This window comes from Polypterus senegalus, chromosome 13 (genome assembly GCF_016835505.1).
Source record: "Polypterus senegalus isolate Bchr_013 chromosome 13, ASM1683550v1, whole genome shotgun sequence".
NCBI lineage: Eukaryota > Metazoa > Chordata > Cladistia > Polypteriformes > Polypteridae > Polypterus > Polypterus senegalus.
In genome coordinates this window covers 79,402,918-79,421,228 of record NC_053166.1, presented here as the reverse complement: position 1 = coordinate 79,421,228, position 18,311 = coordinate 79,402,918, and the positions used below count along the sequence as shown (strand labels likewise).

General features: G+C 37.7%; 1 protein-coding gene across 3 annotated transcripts in view; it reads left to right on the top strand.

Moving 5' to 3' along the window:
- Positions 1 to 18,311, top strand: part of LOC120542355 (deleted in malignant brain tumors 1 protein-like) — a 47,982-nt gene that overhangs the window by 18,313 nt on the left and 11,358 nt on the right. For 2 of the 3 annotated variants that reach the window (XM_039774746.1, XM_039774745.1), the window contains exons 3-7: positions 80 to 391; positions 3,159 to 3,476; positions 7,543 to 7,869; positions 9,869 to 10,186; positions 10,597 to 10,914. In XM_039774746.1, the coding sequence (XP_039630680.1) occupies positions 80 to 391; positions 3,159 to 3,476; positions 7,543 to 7,869; positions 9,869 to 10,186; positions 10,597 to 10,914 (1,593 nt within the window). The remainder of the gene's footprint in view (positions 1 to 79; positions 392 to 3,158; positions 3,477 to 7,542; positions 7,870 to 9,868; positions 10,187 to 10,596; positions 10,915 to 18,311) is intronic. The other variant, XM_039774747.1, reaches the window with a different exon arrangement.

The following is an 18,311-nucleotide window of genomic DNA, read 5'->3' as shown; positions in this document are numbered from 1 at the left end:
GGGCTTGTTGTGCTTTGGCTAGCTGAAAATTCTCTCCAGTTTCCCCAACTTAAAATATTTCTCATTTTTTTAAACACAGGGAGTAAATTCTTCGATTTGAAAGATGGAAGTGACAGATGCTCTGGTAAAGTGGTGTTTCACGATAATGATACGGCAGCTGTGTGCAGTGACCACTGGGAACTTACAGATGCTCAAGTACTCTGCAGACAAAGAAATTGTGGTTATGCTGTGGCAATAACAAGTACTGAGGTTATCAGTAGATGGAACTTTTCTATCATACTTATTAATGCAGACTGTATTGGGACTGAAAATAATGTACTATTTTGTCCAGGTATAAATAATGCAAAGAAAACTTGTAAAGAAGAGAAGCAAGCTGGTGTCATATGTTCAGGTTGGTGTAATATCTTCATATCCATTTTTAATTTACATTGCTAGTGAGCAATGAGCAGTCTTTATACGCATTTTCTGTCTTTAAAACCACAACACTGTTAATATGAAGCCAGAGCTGTTATACAGTAATTCTATATAGGAGTCAATAGTAATTAATCCCTTGTAACCTAAGGTTAGAATCAGGTCAGTGAAGCTGAGAGGGCACCAGGCCTTAAAAAATCCTTCTCTAATACACCTAAGTTTTCAGGAGCAACTGGCCATCCTGCATGAAAATCTGTCAGACAAAATCTATTTTAATTAAAGATCAAAACTTTATCATGTAATCTGGATCAGTTGTAAAATACTACAGGTACACTCTAATCAATTAGTGCAGCCTTTTCAAAAGTTGTTCCAATGGTCTCTTGATAAGGGAGTCATTCCAGACTTATGGAGACAATCAATGACTGTCCTGGTGCCAAAGAGTACTAAGCCAAAAAAAAAGAATGATCTGCATCCTGCTGCATTAACATCTATTTAAGCAAAATATTTTCAACAATTTGTTTAAAAGCACCTATTTATGGAGGTTAGCCCCCATCTTGATCTGCACCAATTAGCATTTCATGCAGGAAAAATAGGAGTGGACGATATATACTGTTGGTTTTTTTAAGCAATGCCCTTTAACATCTTCATGTTTATAGACTTCATGAGAGCATTTACATACTATCCAGCGGCATCTATTAGTAGTGAGGGGTGCACTATATATTGTCTGTTTTAGTTTCACTGGCAGGGGATGCCTAAATGCCTAACTCCCCTGAACTACACCTCATTCAATACCTAAAAAATGACTGACCGACTACACCACCCAGTAAGAGAAGGGAACTGGAATCCAAAATTAGCTAAACTCCAAACTGCTGCTAAGCACAGGTTTCTTTATATACAAGGATGAGCAACCACCTCATCGGATAGACAATCTTTTTTTTTTTAATTACAATTTTAATAAAAAAAAAACACAATCATCACCAACATCTAAACAGAACAAATCAAAGTCCAATTCGGAGCTTGCACAGATACTTGTGAGTTCCCGTCTGTGTCAATTGTCACTGCATCCGTGTAAAACCCTGGAAGTTAAAGGCTCTGCAGACTATACTCATTCAGCTCAACCTTGCATCCACCAGGGGTACTCCACATGAGTTTGTCTTAAGGGGTGGCTTCCCACACTGCTCCATTAGCTCCTAAAACAACACAAACACAGTGCCAGACAGGGCTCTCCAGGCTAATTGACTTGAGTGAACACAAGAAGTTATGATCAGAGTCTAAATTACCCTAGATAAAGACAACATTGAAGGTACTCATATCTTCCGGGCCATGACTACGTCGAAACCCGGACAGCATAAAATCAATTGGAAACACCAGTCAGATGATTCTCCAATCTCTTGTCTTACTTGCTGCACCTCTCTCATACCATTCGTCCTGGATTCTTTCAATTTTGGGCAACATACTCACTGCACGTATCTGGCATAAAGCAATCTCCTCCAGTTGTCTGCACTCCTTTGGACCAGCCGAAAGCAGCACTTGCTCTCACGGTACCACACACAACACCCCCAAGTTCCAACCAGAGTCCCAACTCCTCAAAACACTGTAGAACAACAAGTTCAAGTTCAAGAACAAACAAGTAGAAGTCCTGTCTCCCAATTAGTAACCAAATCAGCACACATAACACAGGCTAAATTAAATCTACCAACGTGATAGTGGTGAATGTCACTCCAAAAAAAAAAATACAAGAAACACACTAACACCATAAATAAGTGATAAAACCCCAAAACACATTTGAAATAATCGCCTCATTAAAATCCATAAAATATCGAAACTAATTGCAAAACACATTTAAATAATCATTCCACTCAATGTGAAAAAAAACAAAACTCCAAAAAAGGAAAATACCACACAAATCTGTCACATCTCCCCCAGATCACATGACCAGTAGGGGTCACTGATTTTAGGAAAATAAAGACAGATGTCACATACACTAGTAGAACGAATCTCATCCTACAAATACTCTGGGGTGGAGATTAATAACCAGTTACAATTCAATGAAAGTGCTTTAGATATAGCTAAAAAATACAGAAAAGGTTGTTTTTATGTTCTGCAGGGCATTCTTTCTTTTGGTAACATGCATGCCAAAGTCAAACTCCAGAACCTCATTAAGGCAGCAGGTAGGGTCATTGGGGTAGAATAAAAATCAGTGCAACAGCTATATGAAGGGCTGGTTCTTAAAAAGCTCCGTCAGGCCCTCAACGATCCCATACACTCACTACATTGAGAATTTCATTTTAGCTCTATGGCACTAAACAGGTTCTTACAATGTTGGATAAAATCTTCCAGATATAAGATATCATTGGTACCCTCAGCAGTTAGGGTACTTAATGAAAACAGGTAACTGGAATACATATCCATTGTTGACATGGCAGATTCATAAGTGCTGCTGTATAGATAGACGTAAGCTTTTTAAATATTTGCAGTTGCATATGTATGCATATATGTTTAATGCTGGTGTACAGATATATGTGGTTCCTTATACTGTATTTTCTCCTTCCTTGTTTTTTTTATATTTAAAACCTATGTTTGTGTAAGCTTATTGTTGATGCACAAGCAAATGAATTTCCCTATATGGGATAAAGAACTTGAATTGAGCTGAGTTGAATGAAAGACTTATTTAAAAACTGACATTTTGTTTGACACCTGCAGATTATTTGTTGACTGATAAATTTATATTTGTGATAATTTCATAGAGGCAGCTGTTGATATCAGATTGGTCAACGGAAGTAACCACTGCTCTGGAAGATTAGAGATGTATTACAAGAACCAGTGGGGAATGGTATGCGATAATGAATGGGACCTGAGTGATGCCCACGTAGTGTGCAGACAGTTAAGATGTGGCTATGCCGTATCCGCACCAGGAAATGCTCACTTTGGAGAAGGAGATGGCCCATTCTGGCTGGATGAAGTGTATTGCACTGGTCATGAACGCTCCTTGGTCTTATGTGGATCTAAAGGTTTACGAAAGTATGACTGTCATTATACCAAAAATGCTGGTGTCATCTGTTCTGGTAGGAAAACTCCTTATCTTTTAAGCAGTCCAGTAGGTAATAGTTTCTTTGTAAACTAAAGTTATTGTAAACCAAGCATTTTGCCAAACTGATCAGCGATTAGTCAAAACAAAATATGCACAACAGGAAACTGAATGAATTTGCATTGATAACATCTTATATATAAATGTCTGTGCCTGGAAGTGTGTATGTCTGTCCGGCCCGGAAATGAGAGGTGGAGTCAGGGTAAGGGCTCCACCGCCGAGGAAACAGAAAACTCGCTTAGCTGCAAATAACACAAGCGGGGCCAGCACATCAGCAAAACAAAACCTCAGAAGAAAGACAAATTTGCTTAGCAGCTAACATCGGCAAAATGGTATTCCTTTTACTTTTCCTCCTGCTGCTAATACACAAACGATGCAAGCACCACAGTAAAACGAATCTTCCTAGGAGACAGATGCCCAGAGTAGTTCCTTTCAATTACCTGATATCTCTACATTTCAATTTTTTTTCTGACAATTTCAATAGTTTCTAGGACCCCAGGCTTTTTACAGCACAGGCTTACACAGATAGTATTATTAATTATCTTCCACCTGACTTTATTTTTCTATAAAAGCTTTCTTTAAATTTTTAGAAATTACATACTATTCCATAGTTTCCTAAATCAGACAAACAAAAAATAAGCTCTCAGAACTTCTGTTGAATATGTGTGCAACAACAAAAAATTAACCTCGTGTGATATTTCTAAGCTCATGGTTAGCAAAGATATTGAAATATACTGCAAATGCATCCAAAACACATGTACTGTAGATTGTAGAGCTTGGAATTATTAGAATTATACACTTCATTAATTTGAAGGATTCCTTCATAAGTTAGTTAAGACAACAACGGTTACACTGCTCAGTGCTGCTGCCTCCAAGCTCATTGAACGTGGACTTTATTCCAACCGCAGCTCTCCCTGTGTGGAATGTTCTCTCTGTTCAATGGTGTTCACTGGGTATTCCACATGTTAAACTAAGTCATGATTTTTTCCTTTCAGGAATGTTGCCAAACTGAAGACTGTTGTATCTAGAGCTGAGATTGAAATCCTTATTTATGCTTTTATTTCCTCTAATTTGGACTTTCATAATGGACTTTTTACTTATGTGGGCAATTAATTATTGTACCATCTTCAATCAGTCCAAAATGTCTGTACCAGACTTAAACGTGAACAAACAGAAGGTCTTATATTACTGCTGTTTTAATGGCATTACATTGGGATCCCTTTAATTTCAGAATTCATTTAAAACTTTTTGTTCTTGTACATCATGTCATGCATGGCCAAGCTCCTGAATATGAGGTGGAACTTCTCCATCCTTACTGTTCAAGTGGATCCCTTAGGTCCTCTGGGCAGGGTCTGATAATCATCCCCAAGACTCAATTAAAGACTCTTGGTGATCATGCTTTTGAGCTGGTACCTCCAAGTCTCTGGAATTCACTCCCTCTGGCACTGCGCTCAGTGAGAACTGAAATTCATTTTAGAAGAAAGCATTTTAGATATTTTAAATTTGTAATGTTTGTAATTTCTCTAAGGTTCTTTGATTATTGTTTTTTTATACTTACCACGACTTTATTAGGTACACCTTGCTAGAACAGGATTGGACCCCCTTTTGCCTTCAGAACTATCATAATTCTTTGTGGCATAGATTCAGTAAGGTGCTGGAACAATTCCTCAGGGATTTTGGTCAATATTGACATGATATCCTCACGCAGTTACTACAGATTTGTCAGCTGTACATCCATGATGCGAATCTCCCGTTCCACCACACCCCAAAGGTGTTCTATTGGATTTGACACCAAATTCTGACCCTGCCCTATTTCTGTTAGCAAACATTTGAACAGGTGTACCTAATAAAGTAACCAGTGAGTATATATATATATATATATATATATATATATATATATATATATATATATATATATATATATATATATATATATATAGTCACAAAAGACCCCAGATAATCACAAAGGTTTGGGGCAGCCACCCGTATATGATCCTGGCTGCAAAAGGTTTGTAAAGAGTGAGTTGTTGACAAGATTGAGACCAAAACAGAACTGAATATACGGAGGTAAGATGGCAGTTTTAAGGGCTAGCAGAGGAAATTAAGTCATCTATGCTGGAACCGGAAGTGACAAAAATGACATCATCAGAGGTGCCAGAACCTGTCGGGATTTCTTAGGAATGGCCTGTAAGAGACTGAGAGAGACAGTCAGCACACTTCACCACCCCCTGGTCTGATGTAGTTTTACAGTTACTCAAGCCCTTTAGCTGCCTCCTAATAAGTGGAGCACTCTGTAACTTTTTTCTATGAAAGTCAAAATCAAATCAAATCAAATTTTTATTTGTCACATACAAATTATATATACTATATAATGCAAAGTTGTAATTCACTCACTCACTCTCTAAGAAAAACATTATTTCCCATTGAGTTTAAAAGCTGAAATTAGGCAGGATTGTACATCTAATGCACTTTTTGATACATAAGTACAGTATTTATGAGTAAACTCCCTTACAATAAAAAACTAAATACCCCAAAATCTCAAAAATGCTTTGACTGACATGGTTAAAGTTTCGTGACACTGTAATTTTTTTTATTTGTCAACATATTATCAATATGATGCTAACATGCATGTTCTGTGCTGTGCTTAGAGGTGGCTTAATGCTAACCAAGGACACAGTAGAAATGATTGACAGCACCACTAACCAATAGGGTGGATGGACCACTCAGAAGCAGTTTCCTAGACAGGAAAAAAGAGACGTGATCATGTTTGGTATGTACAGTGAAGTGCGAAATGGTAAGAGAAAGTTTGGTGAAGCTCAAGGAAGATGTGAAGCTTAATGGTAAGCAAGCACTCTATAAACCACGAGTTCCAGACACTCTGGCTGTAGACATTGATGTTGCTTCACTAGAAGCAAAAAGGGAGAGAGAGAAGTACAGGCAGACATAGTGACCTTTGATTCAAGACAAGCCTGGGCGAACACTGTAAATTTAAACTTTACCAGGACTACCATGAGCTTCTCCATTGTAATATACACCCGCATCTATAGCCTTTAAAAGGGGATTTCCCCAAATCCTCCAAAATTATTTACATTTACTATACATGCATGTATGGTTACTTTGAATGGACATACCATTCTACAAAATGTTTTACATACAGTTATACATAGAATTAATCATTTAAGAAGCCTCTTAAACACAGTACCGACAGTTATTTTCTTCCACTTTAAGCACTAGAGAAAACAACAACAAAAGTTAAACCATTCAATTCATTACATAGGCCACCTAAATGTGCAGCCTGTTAATGTCATTGCTGTTCATAACAAGTTCAAGTAAAACCTGATTCAGTATTAGCACTTCTCTGTCTATGGCTATGGCAAAAAAGAAAAAAATGCAAGCTTGAGCATACAACTAACAAAAAAAAAAATTCAGTGAATGATGTAAATATATGAAAATCATAAACATATAAAATTGAATTATGATATATTTCCAAATTTCACCTTATTCTTTCTATTTCTGTTGAATAGAATACAGTTTTCTGTAAAACTGTGTTTTTAAATGACCATCAAGAAATGCCAAGTTAGTAGGAAAAGCAGGAATGAATCTAATGCAGAAATGCATTGTGTATAGCATGTTCAAAAGTAAGCAACTCCAGTAAACTAATAATGATATTAATATGACTCATTTGACTGACACCTTTATCCAAGGTGACTGACAACTTTTGAGATACAATTGGTTACATTTTATTTATTTTTCCAGTTCGAGCACAGGCAGGTGAAGTAACCTGCTCATGGTCACAGTATCAGTTGCAGAACTTGAGCACACAGCCTCATGGTTTGGAGTCCAAAGCCACTTCACCACACTGCCTGGCAATAATGTTAGCCCGTGGTAAAAAGATAATACAAATATTGCATGCAAAAAGTTTCTCAAACTTTGTTAGTTTCCTGGTACTTCTGATACACCCAATTAACTGAGGCCCATTGTCTTATGAAATGTCCCAGGTAAAGCAGCTAATAATTTATATTTCTTGTTGTTTTCAATGGCAGATGCCAATATTCCCATCAGCCTGCTCGGTGGGAGCAACAGATGTTCTGGAACAGTTCAGCTACATTACAATAACATTCCAGGAGGAGTAACTATGAGTATGTTGCAGTATACTAAACTGCCCACTGCCAACGTGATCTGTAAGCAGATGAACTGTGGACATGGAGTGTCAGCAATGCCAGGTGCTCGCTTTGGACAAAACCCTGGACAAGTCTGGATAAATCACTTAGAGTGTGATGGGGATGAGCCATCAGTGGCATTCTGCAAATCAAATGGACTTGGAGTAGATAACCATGAGCGCAGAGAAGACTTTGCAGTTATTTGTTCAGGTAAGAGTCATATAATAATAACAATGTAAAAAAAAAGCATGTATTGGTTGTATCTGTAAATGTAATGTGATTAGTGCAAATCATGGTTAAAAAGTATGCACTGTATTTGAATAATTTTACCCCCACTTTTGGCACTTAATAGTCCCACAATGAAGCAGAATTGACAACAACCTGTTGATTTTTAGTAGGCAAAGCTTGGTTATTAATTATGGCTGAGAATTTCCATTACCTTTGCATTTTTGTCTACCTTCAGTGTGAATATATCATTATACCCTCTGTAAGAACGCAAGAAAAAAAGGTTTGGGGGTTCCACTCCATATATTAAATTCTCTTGCTAGAAAATAGGAATGGCTGAGAAGTCACTGTTGACTGTGTCCAAAATGGAACTGGTGGGTGAGAAAAAAGTGAGTGTTTTATAGCTGCTGTGTAGGAAGGGGTGTGTCCAATTGGGCCAAAACCGGAAGTGATATCATTGAGAGAGGGAAGTTTTCTGGAATTTTGCAGGCTTCTGTTCGGAAGTTATGCAGGGAAGAGAGAGAAAGGCATTAGTGCATCCTGCCACCCCTGTCTCTGCATATCAAGCCCATTGACTGCTTTCCATACCATTATATACTCTGGACCACCAGGCAGGCACTGCCACCCCAACCCGACACAGACAGGCGTGGGACACAAGTTTAAGGCACACAAGTGTTTTTATCTTTCTTTTTTCCCTTGTGGGAGACATCTTCCCTGTTCCCCACAAGTATAACACAGTCCCCAAGCACACAGGCACAACAGAATTCTCTTCTTCAATTTTTCTTTTCTCCTCTACTCCTCCTGGCAAGCTTCATCTCCCTCCTCTCGACTCTGGCTCTCTGAGTAGTGTCAGTTGGCCTCTTTTATAAGGTACCCAGAAGTGCTCCATGTGCTTGTGGTTTCACTTCCATCAGCACTTCCAGGTGTTGCAGAAGAACTGCCTATAACGGCTCAGCAGCAGCTGCAGCACTTCCTGGCGGCGCCCACAGTTTCCAACAGGGCTGTATCCAACTCAAACTCCCATGGAGCCCTGTGGGAGTCCGAGACACTGCTGCAACCGAGGGGGGCTGCCATCTAGCATTCCGGGGGAGGTACTGCTCTGCATACGCTCCCTCCCTGGGTCCTTCCAGCGTTGAGGCGTCCTGGCTGGGCAAGGGCCCTGGCCATATGCCACAATACATATGTTTTATGCCAGCAAGTAAATGAAACAATCAACAACATTAATTCCCTTTTTGTATATAGGGTCATGCTTAAACATTAACAAGTAAACTTAACAATAAAATGTTTTTGAAAATACCTAGGACTCAATGCTTCATTGTTCTTCTCAGAACGTAGTCACTACTCACTACTAGTCCAAAGATTTACCAGCCAGTTACTAGTAATAGGGTGTTGTGCCATGTTAGCCATTATGAATACAATGAGAAGTCAAGTATAATGACACCTTTTATCAGTTAACTAAAAAGATTACAATTCGCAAGCCTTCAAGGCAACCCGGGTCCCTTCTTCAGGCAAGAAGGGGACTGAGCTGCCTCAAAATCTTGCATATCATTATCTTTTTAGTTAGGCGATCAAATGTGTTATTTTGCTTGATTTCTCATTGCAACCAGTGAGTATAACTCATAAATGGAGGAATTTCCTATGGTTTCACTTTTATGTCACTTACATTAGTACTGTATGCAGTTTTTTTTTTTTTTACCTTTTTGTACCATGTTTATTTTTTTTATCTATACATGTTTTATCTGTGGTCATGGCAGAGATGACATTTTCAAATGGACTGGCATTTTTAGTCAGAGCCTTAGGAGTGACAAGCTTGCATCCTAGCAATCATGACCTATACATCTGACCTTAAAGTCTGTTTAATACTTCCTTGTGTGTTCTAAACTTGTGACCACTAACTTTCTACTTATAATGCCAAATATCTCCTAACATATGCTCATATCTTCTGATACAATCACTCATTAATAAGTCTGTTTTATTCTGGTAGATTCAGAGAGACACATCAGACTTGTCAAAGGGAGTGACAAGTGCTCAGGCAGTTTGGAGCTCAATTACACTAACCAATGGGAAGCCATATGTCATGAATATTGGACAATGACAGAAGCCAATGTGGTCTGTAGAGAGCTGGGATGTGGCTATGCCATAGAAGCACCAATTAACTTTTCGTTTGGAGACGTATCACATTCCTTTTGGTATGGTGAAGTCTGGTGTACTGGTAATGAGCCATCTCTGCTGGGTTGTAACTTCAAAACCAAAAAAGATCACTGGTGCAACAGTGGCCAGAATGTTGGTGCTGTTTGTTCAGGTAACATTCAATAATTCCTCATAGTATTTCTACTTTGGGAAAAGCTTTAAGAAAAGCCTTATTCAACACTGCCATTTTTAATAGAAATTCATACAGTATGTAGCATAACTCTAATCTTTAAGAGCAATGTGTGGTGCAATTATACAGGTAGAAGTGCTTCTACTGCTAAAATCTTCAAAGCAAGTAATCTTGTATCTCATCATTGATCGCATGAGACAGCATTGAAGAATTTCACAGATAGAGAGACTGCTTTGCTCATCATTTAGTGTGGTATTTTAAAAGTGTTTTTGTATTTTTAATGAACTCATTGCACACTCCGTATACCAATAAATGTAGACATATGCCACAATTTGAAGATTTTATTTTGTTAAATGAGACGAGACAAAGTAATGATCATTGCTTAATTTCAGATCATGAAATCAGCATCAGACTTGTCAATGGCAGTGACAGATGTTCTGGCAGAGTGGAGCTGTTTTATAAAGACCACTGGGGAACTGTGTGTGATGATGAATGGGATCTGAATGATGCACATGTTGTCTGCAGACAGCTAGGCTGTGGCTATGCTGTCTCTGCGCCAGGAGAAGCCCACTTTGGAGAAGGCAGTGGAGTGATTTGGATGGATCAGGCGTATTGCAGAGGGAATGAGTCGTCCTTAGTATTGTGTGCACATCATGGTCTGGGAAAGCATGATTGTCATCCAGAAGAAGATGCTGGAGTGATATGTTCAGGTAAAAGAATTTCTGTTATCCTCAAATCAGGAGCCACTTATTCTATTCATCTTTACATGAACAGAAGAAAGGATGCAATCCTCTACAGCAGGGATCCTCAAATGGATTTGACATGGGGCCAAATTCTTGCAAAGCAAATACTCTTTGGGCCGGGCCAAACAAAAAACACTTAACACCATAACTGACACACTCGCTCATTCACTTCTTGACTGTTTCATCCTGTCACATCATACACACATTAAGTCATCTTAAACCTAACAAATTTGTATCTTTGCAAATTAAGGAATCATCAGATATATTTTGCACTGGTGACTCTGTTGGTATTATCATTCATAATGAGCTCAATTATTTAAATACATATTTTCCTTCTCATAAAAATTGAGAAACAGTGCAAGAAAATTGATGCCTTAAAAGCAAGCTACAATTTTAGCAGGAAAATACTGAGCCATTCACTAACTCAACAAGAACGAGTCACAAGTGCTTTCCACCAAGTACAGTAAAGCTTTCACTGATACAGCAGTGGAAAAAAGAGCAGCACAGGCATTTATTGGAGCTTGTTAGTGATAGTGTTATCGAATCTGTGAAACACACCTGTCGGCTGAATCTGCAGCACATTACGGTCACATTTTGGAAAAACGTATCCAAAGCTGAGTGATGGATGGTTTCAGTCAGGCTGATCATCTATGAATCGACAGACAACACAGATGTGGCACATCTGTGCTGTATGATATTTTGATAAAGCAGAATTAAAAGTGGAACAGCAGACATATGCAGGTTTGGGGCAGGTTAAGGGGACTGAGCATCTGACCCTTTTACATTTTTGTGGGCAGTGGGAGACCTACTGCTGCTTGGTCTGCTTTTAGTCACTGACTTCATTGGCTGAATTTCATTTTTCACAGGGGCACAGTAAAATTCCACCTCAATTTAACAACAATTGGGATGATTACAGCATAGTGTTTATAAAGGGTGATATGATCATCATGGACTGTATTATTTATCTTATCTTGTGCATGTACTACATTTATTCAGGGGCATTTACTTCCAAGTACATAGAAATACTACTTTGAATCAATGCTAAAAATAATGTCAGTGCCAAATAAATTGGTACTTTTCAAGATTATTCATGATATTTTCACTTACACAAACTCCTTAAATGTTTTTTTGTTGCAACACATTTTTCACATCAAGTTTATCAGGGGTTGTCATTTGCTGTTGTGAGGTTAATACTTGCATCGGTATACATCAGAACATAAGCTCTGTAGCTGCGTTTTTCCAAAATTACCAAAGTTTAGTAGCTCTAGCATAAAAGTGTGATTCAACAAAAGCCTGATGCACTGAAATGATTCCACAGACAAAATATCTTTGTTTTTAAAAGTTTTAGTTAAAATTCAAAGTAAAACAGTTCACACAAAAAAGAGAAAATTGAAATGGCAAAAAAAAAAAGAAAAGTTCTGTTCAAAGCTTAAATCTTGTTACATTTCAAATCGTTACAAATCACTTCAAAAATGTTTCTGAAACATTTCAAAACAGCGTTCAGAAAACTTTATGCCTATCCCATTTCTGAGTTGAAAATGGGTCTTACAAGTCCCTGTGCACTGGCACCTGTTCTAAACAAGAACAGACTCAATTACACACTGTATCTCAGTTATAGGAAGAAAGTTCTACCTTTACTAACTTATAGGGGGAAAAGACTATACCATTGTCTATGACTATGAAAGAAATTATATTCTGTTCAAATTAAGCAAACAATAATATGAGTTTAACTCAAAGCTTTAACTTTCTAAGATTGGCTCTTACAAGCTCTATAATAACACTTAGTGAAAGGCACTACATAGATAGATAGATAGATAGATACTTTATTAATCCCAAGGGGAAATTCACAGCATACTGATAAATAGCAATATTAAATTAAAAAGTGATAAAAATGCAGGTATAACAGACAATAACTTTGTAATATAATGTTAACATCTACCGGGTGGAACTGAAGAGTCGCATAGTGTGGGGGAGGAACGAGCTCCTCAGTCTGTCAGTGGAGCAGGACACTGACAGCAGTCTGTCGCTGAAGCTGCTCCTCTGTCTGGAGATGATCCTGTTCAGTGGATGTAATGGATTCTCCATGATTGACAGGAGCCTGCTTAGCGCCCGTCGCTCTGCCATGGATGTCAAACTGTCCAGCTCCGTGCCTACAATGGAGCCTGCCTTCCTCACCAGTTTGTCCAGGCGTGAGGTGTCCGTCTTCTTTATGCTGCCACCCCAGCACACCACTACGTAGAAGAGGGTGCTCGCCACAACCGTCTGATAGAACATTTGCAGCATCTTATTGCAGATGTTGAAAGACGCCAGCCTTCTAAGGAAGTATAGTTGGCTCTGTCCTCTCTTGCACAGAGCATCAGTATGGATAATTCAAATTTCAAATGTCACAGACTCCTCAAGCCAATATTGCAAATCTTTCTATCTTTTTTACATCTGTTTCAACTTCAAGGTTACTTTTATCCATTATATTCAAAAAATGATTTTGAAGTCTCCATTGCTTGATCATGGCTGTGTATGATGTGGCATTAAAAAACAATTAATTTTGCTATCATTTGTAACTCACTTATTCAAATGCTTGGCGCAAAATAAAATAATTACAATTCATTGCTGGATTGTTCACATCATTGAGCTCTCAAGGCAATCCCAATTCATGTATTTTTAGTCGTGATACTATTCCATTGTTGAATAAATGTGGCAATAATGAAAGGCTTTTTTAGCATGGAAAAACATCATTGCATAAACGTTAGCAGGATTTGTAAGTAATAAATACAATACCCACAAAATGGCAGTAAAATTCGATTACATGCGACTGAACCAACAAATTTTAAATTAAATCCTGTATTTAATCATGAATTCTTTCCCATGCCTTGTATGTCTTTATAACCTGAATTGAGCAGCTGTCCCTTTTAAACTCACTGAATATGGCAGGAGTTTACAGATTCAGCATAATTTTAATATACATGTACAAGAAAGCAAATATTAGACAAGGACGACTTTGGGTCTTTGAAAACTGCTGACTGAAGGTCCTGGCTGAAATAAATTTTTAACTAAATTTCAGTCAATATCTTTTGTCAGCCTTTAACCGATAAAGTAGTGAAGTTCTAGTCAACATTATACAAAGATATTGTCAAGTCTGCTCCTCCTGTTCTTCAGCACAGGTCTGTGTGATGCTCAGGTTGCCCACAACTGGCATACTCCTCCTTGAACTTGGGATATTAATAAGCATAAACTGATGGACCGGGCAATAAAGACACACACATACACACAGCAAGAGATTGTGCAAAGTGCTAAGAGCTTTTATTTTCAAAATTTCCAAAAAATAAAGTGCAGTGTCATATTTTCTAATTTAAATAAATAAATAGTATTCAGCAAAAGTAGTGATAATAGTGGAGGTTAAAATTACATTAATAAATAATTCAAAAACAGATTAAAATCAGAAGGGTAAAAATATTCAGGATCTGCCCTTTTAAAACCCAGTCATGCACTTTGGTGTGTCCTTCTAAAATGGATTTCCCTTTGCTGGCCTAATACTGTCTTCTCAACGAGAGGAGACGTCCTTGTCGGCTCATGGCCCTGCCACCATCACTTGGTGTCTGCGAGGACCCCATAAGCCCTGCTCCCTTCACCCACTACCATCCCTTGGCATTCTGTGGGACTTCCCAGAGTAGCTAGTCGCTCCTACTCCGATGAGTGCCATTCGCTCGCTCCACCTCGAGCTAGTCTCCGGCCACTTGCCTCCATTTCACAGCACCGGCTCTGCCTCGATCCTAATAATACTATTCTCTTCACTTTTCCTCTTGATTTAACCTGATGCTTTCTTCTCTCCCTTTTCATGATCTCCTTTTAACCGTTTTATATTATTCTGGTTACAGCTACTCTGCTTTTGCCCCACAAAGTGTTAATGAGGAAATCAGCTAAAATGACCATGCACACATGTGAATAGATGGCCAGCCAATTTTCCCGTTAAACACCCCAGGGTTACAAGGTTACACTGCCACATGCACACCCACACTCACTGAGCCTTAGCACACTGTTTTTACATTAGAACTGACCACTGCCATGGACCTGTAAATGTGCTTTACAACAGTCTGCACCAGCACAGTAGGCCTCATCACCTCAGATAGCCTGGCCCCAAACTCAAGTGGCAGGCTTATGGCCTGGACAAGTTCAACAGTTGAACATAGGCTTAAAAGTCACAAATATGAAATGGAGAGAGGGGAAAAAAGCAAGAAAACCACTGACCAAAGAAAATGGGACCAAATTTATTTAATATTTAAATATTTATTGAATGAATTTTAAAAAAGGATCAAAATGAAACAAAATAAGTTTGCCATACAGGCAAATCAAAAACCAATCAATAGCAAATGCCAAAAGTCAATAATTGAAAAACCAGAAAGTGTACTTTGAATCAAGAGCAGTGAGTCAAAACTAGGAAATCAAAATCAGAAAAAAGCACAACTCAAAAGAGTGGGACAATCTCAATGTTAAAACAGCCATTTCATTAGCTGCTGCTTCCTAAATACCCATGAGTGTGGCTCTCCCACTGCAGCATCATGGGGCCCAACTCCCCTTAGCTCAATACACAGAATACAAGCAACATAATTTAAAAAGTTAGATAAAGTAACCACATATTTCAGGACAAAGCAATTAATAAACAAAATATTAATCAATACGTAAAACATATAACAAGAACTAAAAAAAAAATCAAAGCATTAACAAAATAATTAATTTAAAAAATTACTAAAATATAAAACAAAAAAAAATACAATTACGGATAAAACAGATTAGGACTCAATCAGCAGTCTCCAAAATGACTGATGTCAAAAAGCAATTTTTTCAGCATTACTTTATAGTAATGAAGTTGCAGTGTTCCTCAATGTATTAAAATGCACATATCATTTTTTTTGCAGAAAGGCAGCCTGTAAAGAGAGTAGCTGGACTTAGATTAGGAGATAGAATATCAAAATAGTCATTTTCATATTTAGGAAAGTAAATACTGGATTAAATTGGAGTAATACACTGAGAACCAGGAACCTGAGGAGTCATTCAGTGAATTGAGAAGAACAGACAGATATGTTTTCCTACTAAACTTGTAGTAGATAAAAATGGAGCTGGCAAACAGAGATGCACATCTATTGGTTAAGTTGAAAGAGAAGCTGCTTTAATGAATTAAGAACTTTTCATTTTGTAGTTCAGTAAAACAGTGTAGAAATTATAACACTTTTTCTACCTAGCACCCTACCCCCTATTTCAGGGCACTATAATGTCTGGGACATAGCAATGACAGGTATATTGAAGCAGTCGTATGTAGTACTTTGTTGGATATTCCTTGCATGCAATGACCGCTTGAAATCTGCAATTCATAGACATCACCAGCTGCTGAGCATCTTCTCTGATGATACTCTGCCAAGATTTTAATGCAGTCATCTTCAGATCCTTCTTGTTTTAGGAGTTTGACCTTTTAAGTCTTCTCTTCATCATATGAAATGCCTGCACAAATGGGTTTAAATCGGGTGACTGTTAGCCATTCAAGAATTTTTCATTTTTACTGTGTTACCTAAGCAGGATGTTTGGGATCATTATCTTGCTGTAGGATGAAGTGTCATCCAATGATTTTGGAAGGACTTACTAGAATTTAAGCAGATAATATGTTTCTATACACCTCTGAATTCATTTGGCAACTGCCATTAGCAGTTACATCATCAATGAAGAGAAGTGAGCCAGTACCTGTGATAACCATACATGCCCTAGCCATAACACCCCCACCATATTTAACAGATGAGATGGAATACTTTGGATCTTGGGCAGTTCCTTCTCACCTCCACACTTTGTTCTTTCCATCACTCTGATAGAGGCTCATCTTTGTCTCATCTGTGCACAAGACCTTTTTCCAGAATTCTGCAGGCTCATTGAAGTACTTTTTTGCAAACTGTAATCTGGACATCCTGTTTTTGTGACTAACTAGTGGTTTGCATCTTGCAGTGTGCCCTTCTGTGGATAGTACTCTCTGACACATCCACATTTTCCTCCAGAAGACTGTTTCCGATCTGTTGGACAGGCATTTGGGGCTTTTTCTTTACCATAGTGAGAATTTTCTGTCCTCCCTTTGCGATTACTGAGTTCACCAGTGCATTCTTTTTTCTTAATGATATTCATGACAGTAGAACTATGTAATCCTAAGGTTTTACTGATGTCTGTAATTATTTTTTTCTTGTTTTTCAGTCCCTTAATGACTTCTTTGTCTTTCATTGGCACAGCTCTTGTTCTCATGTTGAACAATGGCAACTACAGACTCCAAAGTTAGTCTGCAGATAGAAGCAAGCCAAGGTATATTACGGCCGCACTAATGAAGCAACAAAACACTTCGGAGTAATCACAAGCACCTGTGAAGCCAACTGTCCCAAACATTATAATGCCCTGAAATGGGTTTTGGGCATGCAGAAAAAGTGCTGTCAATTCTATATGCTGTGACCAAAATGTATGCAAAAACCCTGAAATGAAAGTCTGCAATGGGCACTTTAATCACATCTGAATTGTTTGATTTGTAATTTTAAACTCCAGAGCAGAGAGGGGTAAATCAAGAAAAACTGTGTCATTGTCCCAAACATTATGGAGGGCACTGTATATGTTTGTTACAGTTTTTTCAGTGTATAACAATTCATTGCTTGTAATAATTTTATATTTACGGAGAAGAAAAAGTCTATCGGTTTTTTGAACAATGTAATTAGTGTTATAAAAAGTGATGCTGCACATCCAATTAGTTTTTAGCCAATATATTATTATCAATCTTATGGATATGGAGACTCAAATTCAAGGTGAAATAAATAGATCCATCCATTCATCTTTTGAATCAGTGGAATTATTAGATATTATCTACATATTTAATCATAAATTAGAGTTTTAGCAATGGATTCATCTGCTCATCTATCAATTTTATGCATCTTTCAAGGTCATAGGGAATATAAGCAAGGCAATTAAAAATTCTTTTATATAAGTAAATATAGTTGTTCCAGTTTAGTGTCCATTCAGAAGCATCGTACATAACTGTCACAGTTATCAAACTATATAATATCTCATATGTAGTACTGGCCATATTTATCTGTCTGTTAATCATGGCATTGAAGAGTGAGAACATGTTGCAAGATGATCAGCACATTTGACTAAGAATGTCACTCTACTCTGTTATGTGGTAATAATGACTCTATAAACATTTAAAAATATGGAGATGGGTCATGTTGATAAGGATTCTGTCCACTCTGCTTAGTGAAGAAACAGACTTGGTACCTTAACAGCCATTTATAAATGTGTATCTTATGAATATTTTATTTTATTATATGTGTGATGTCTAATTATGACTAGTATTT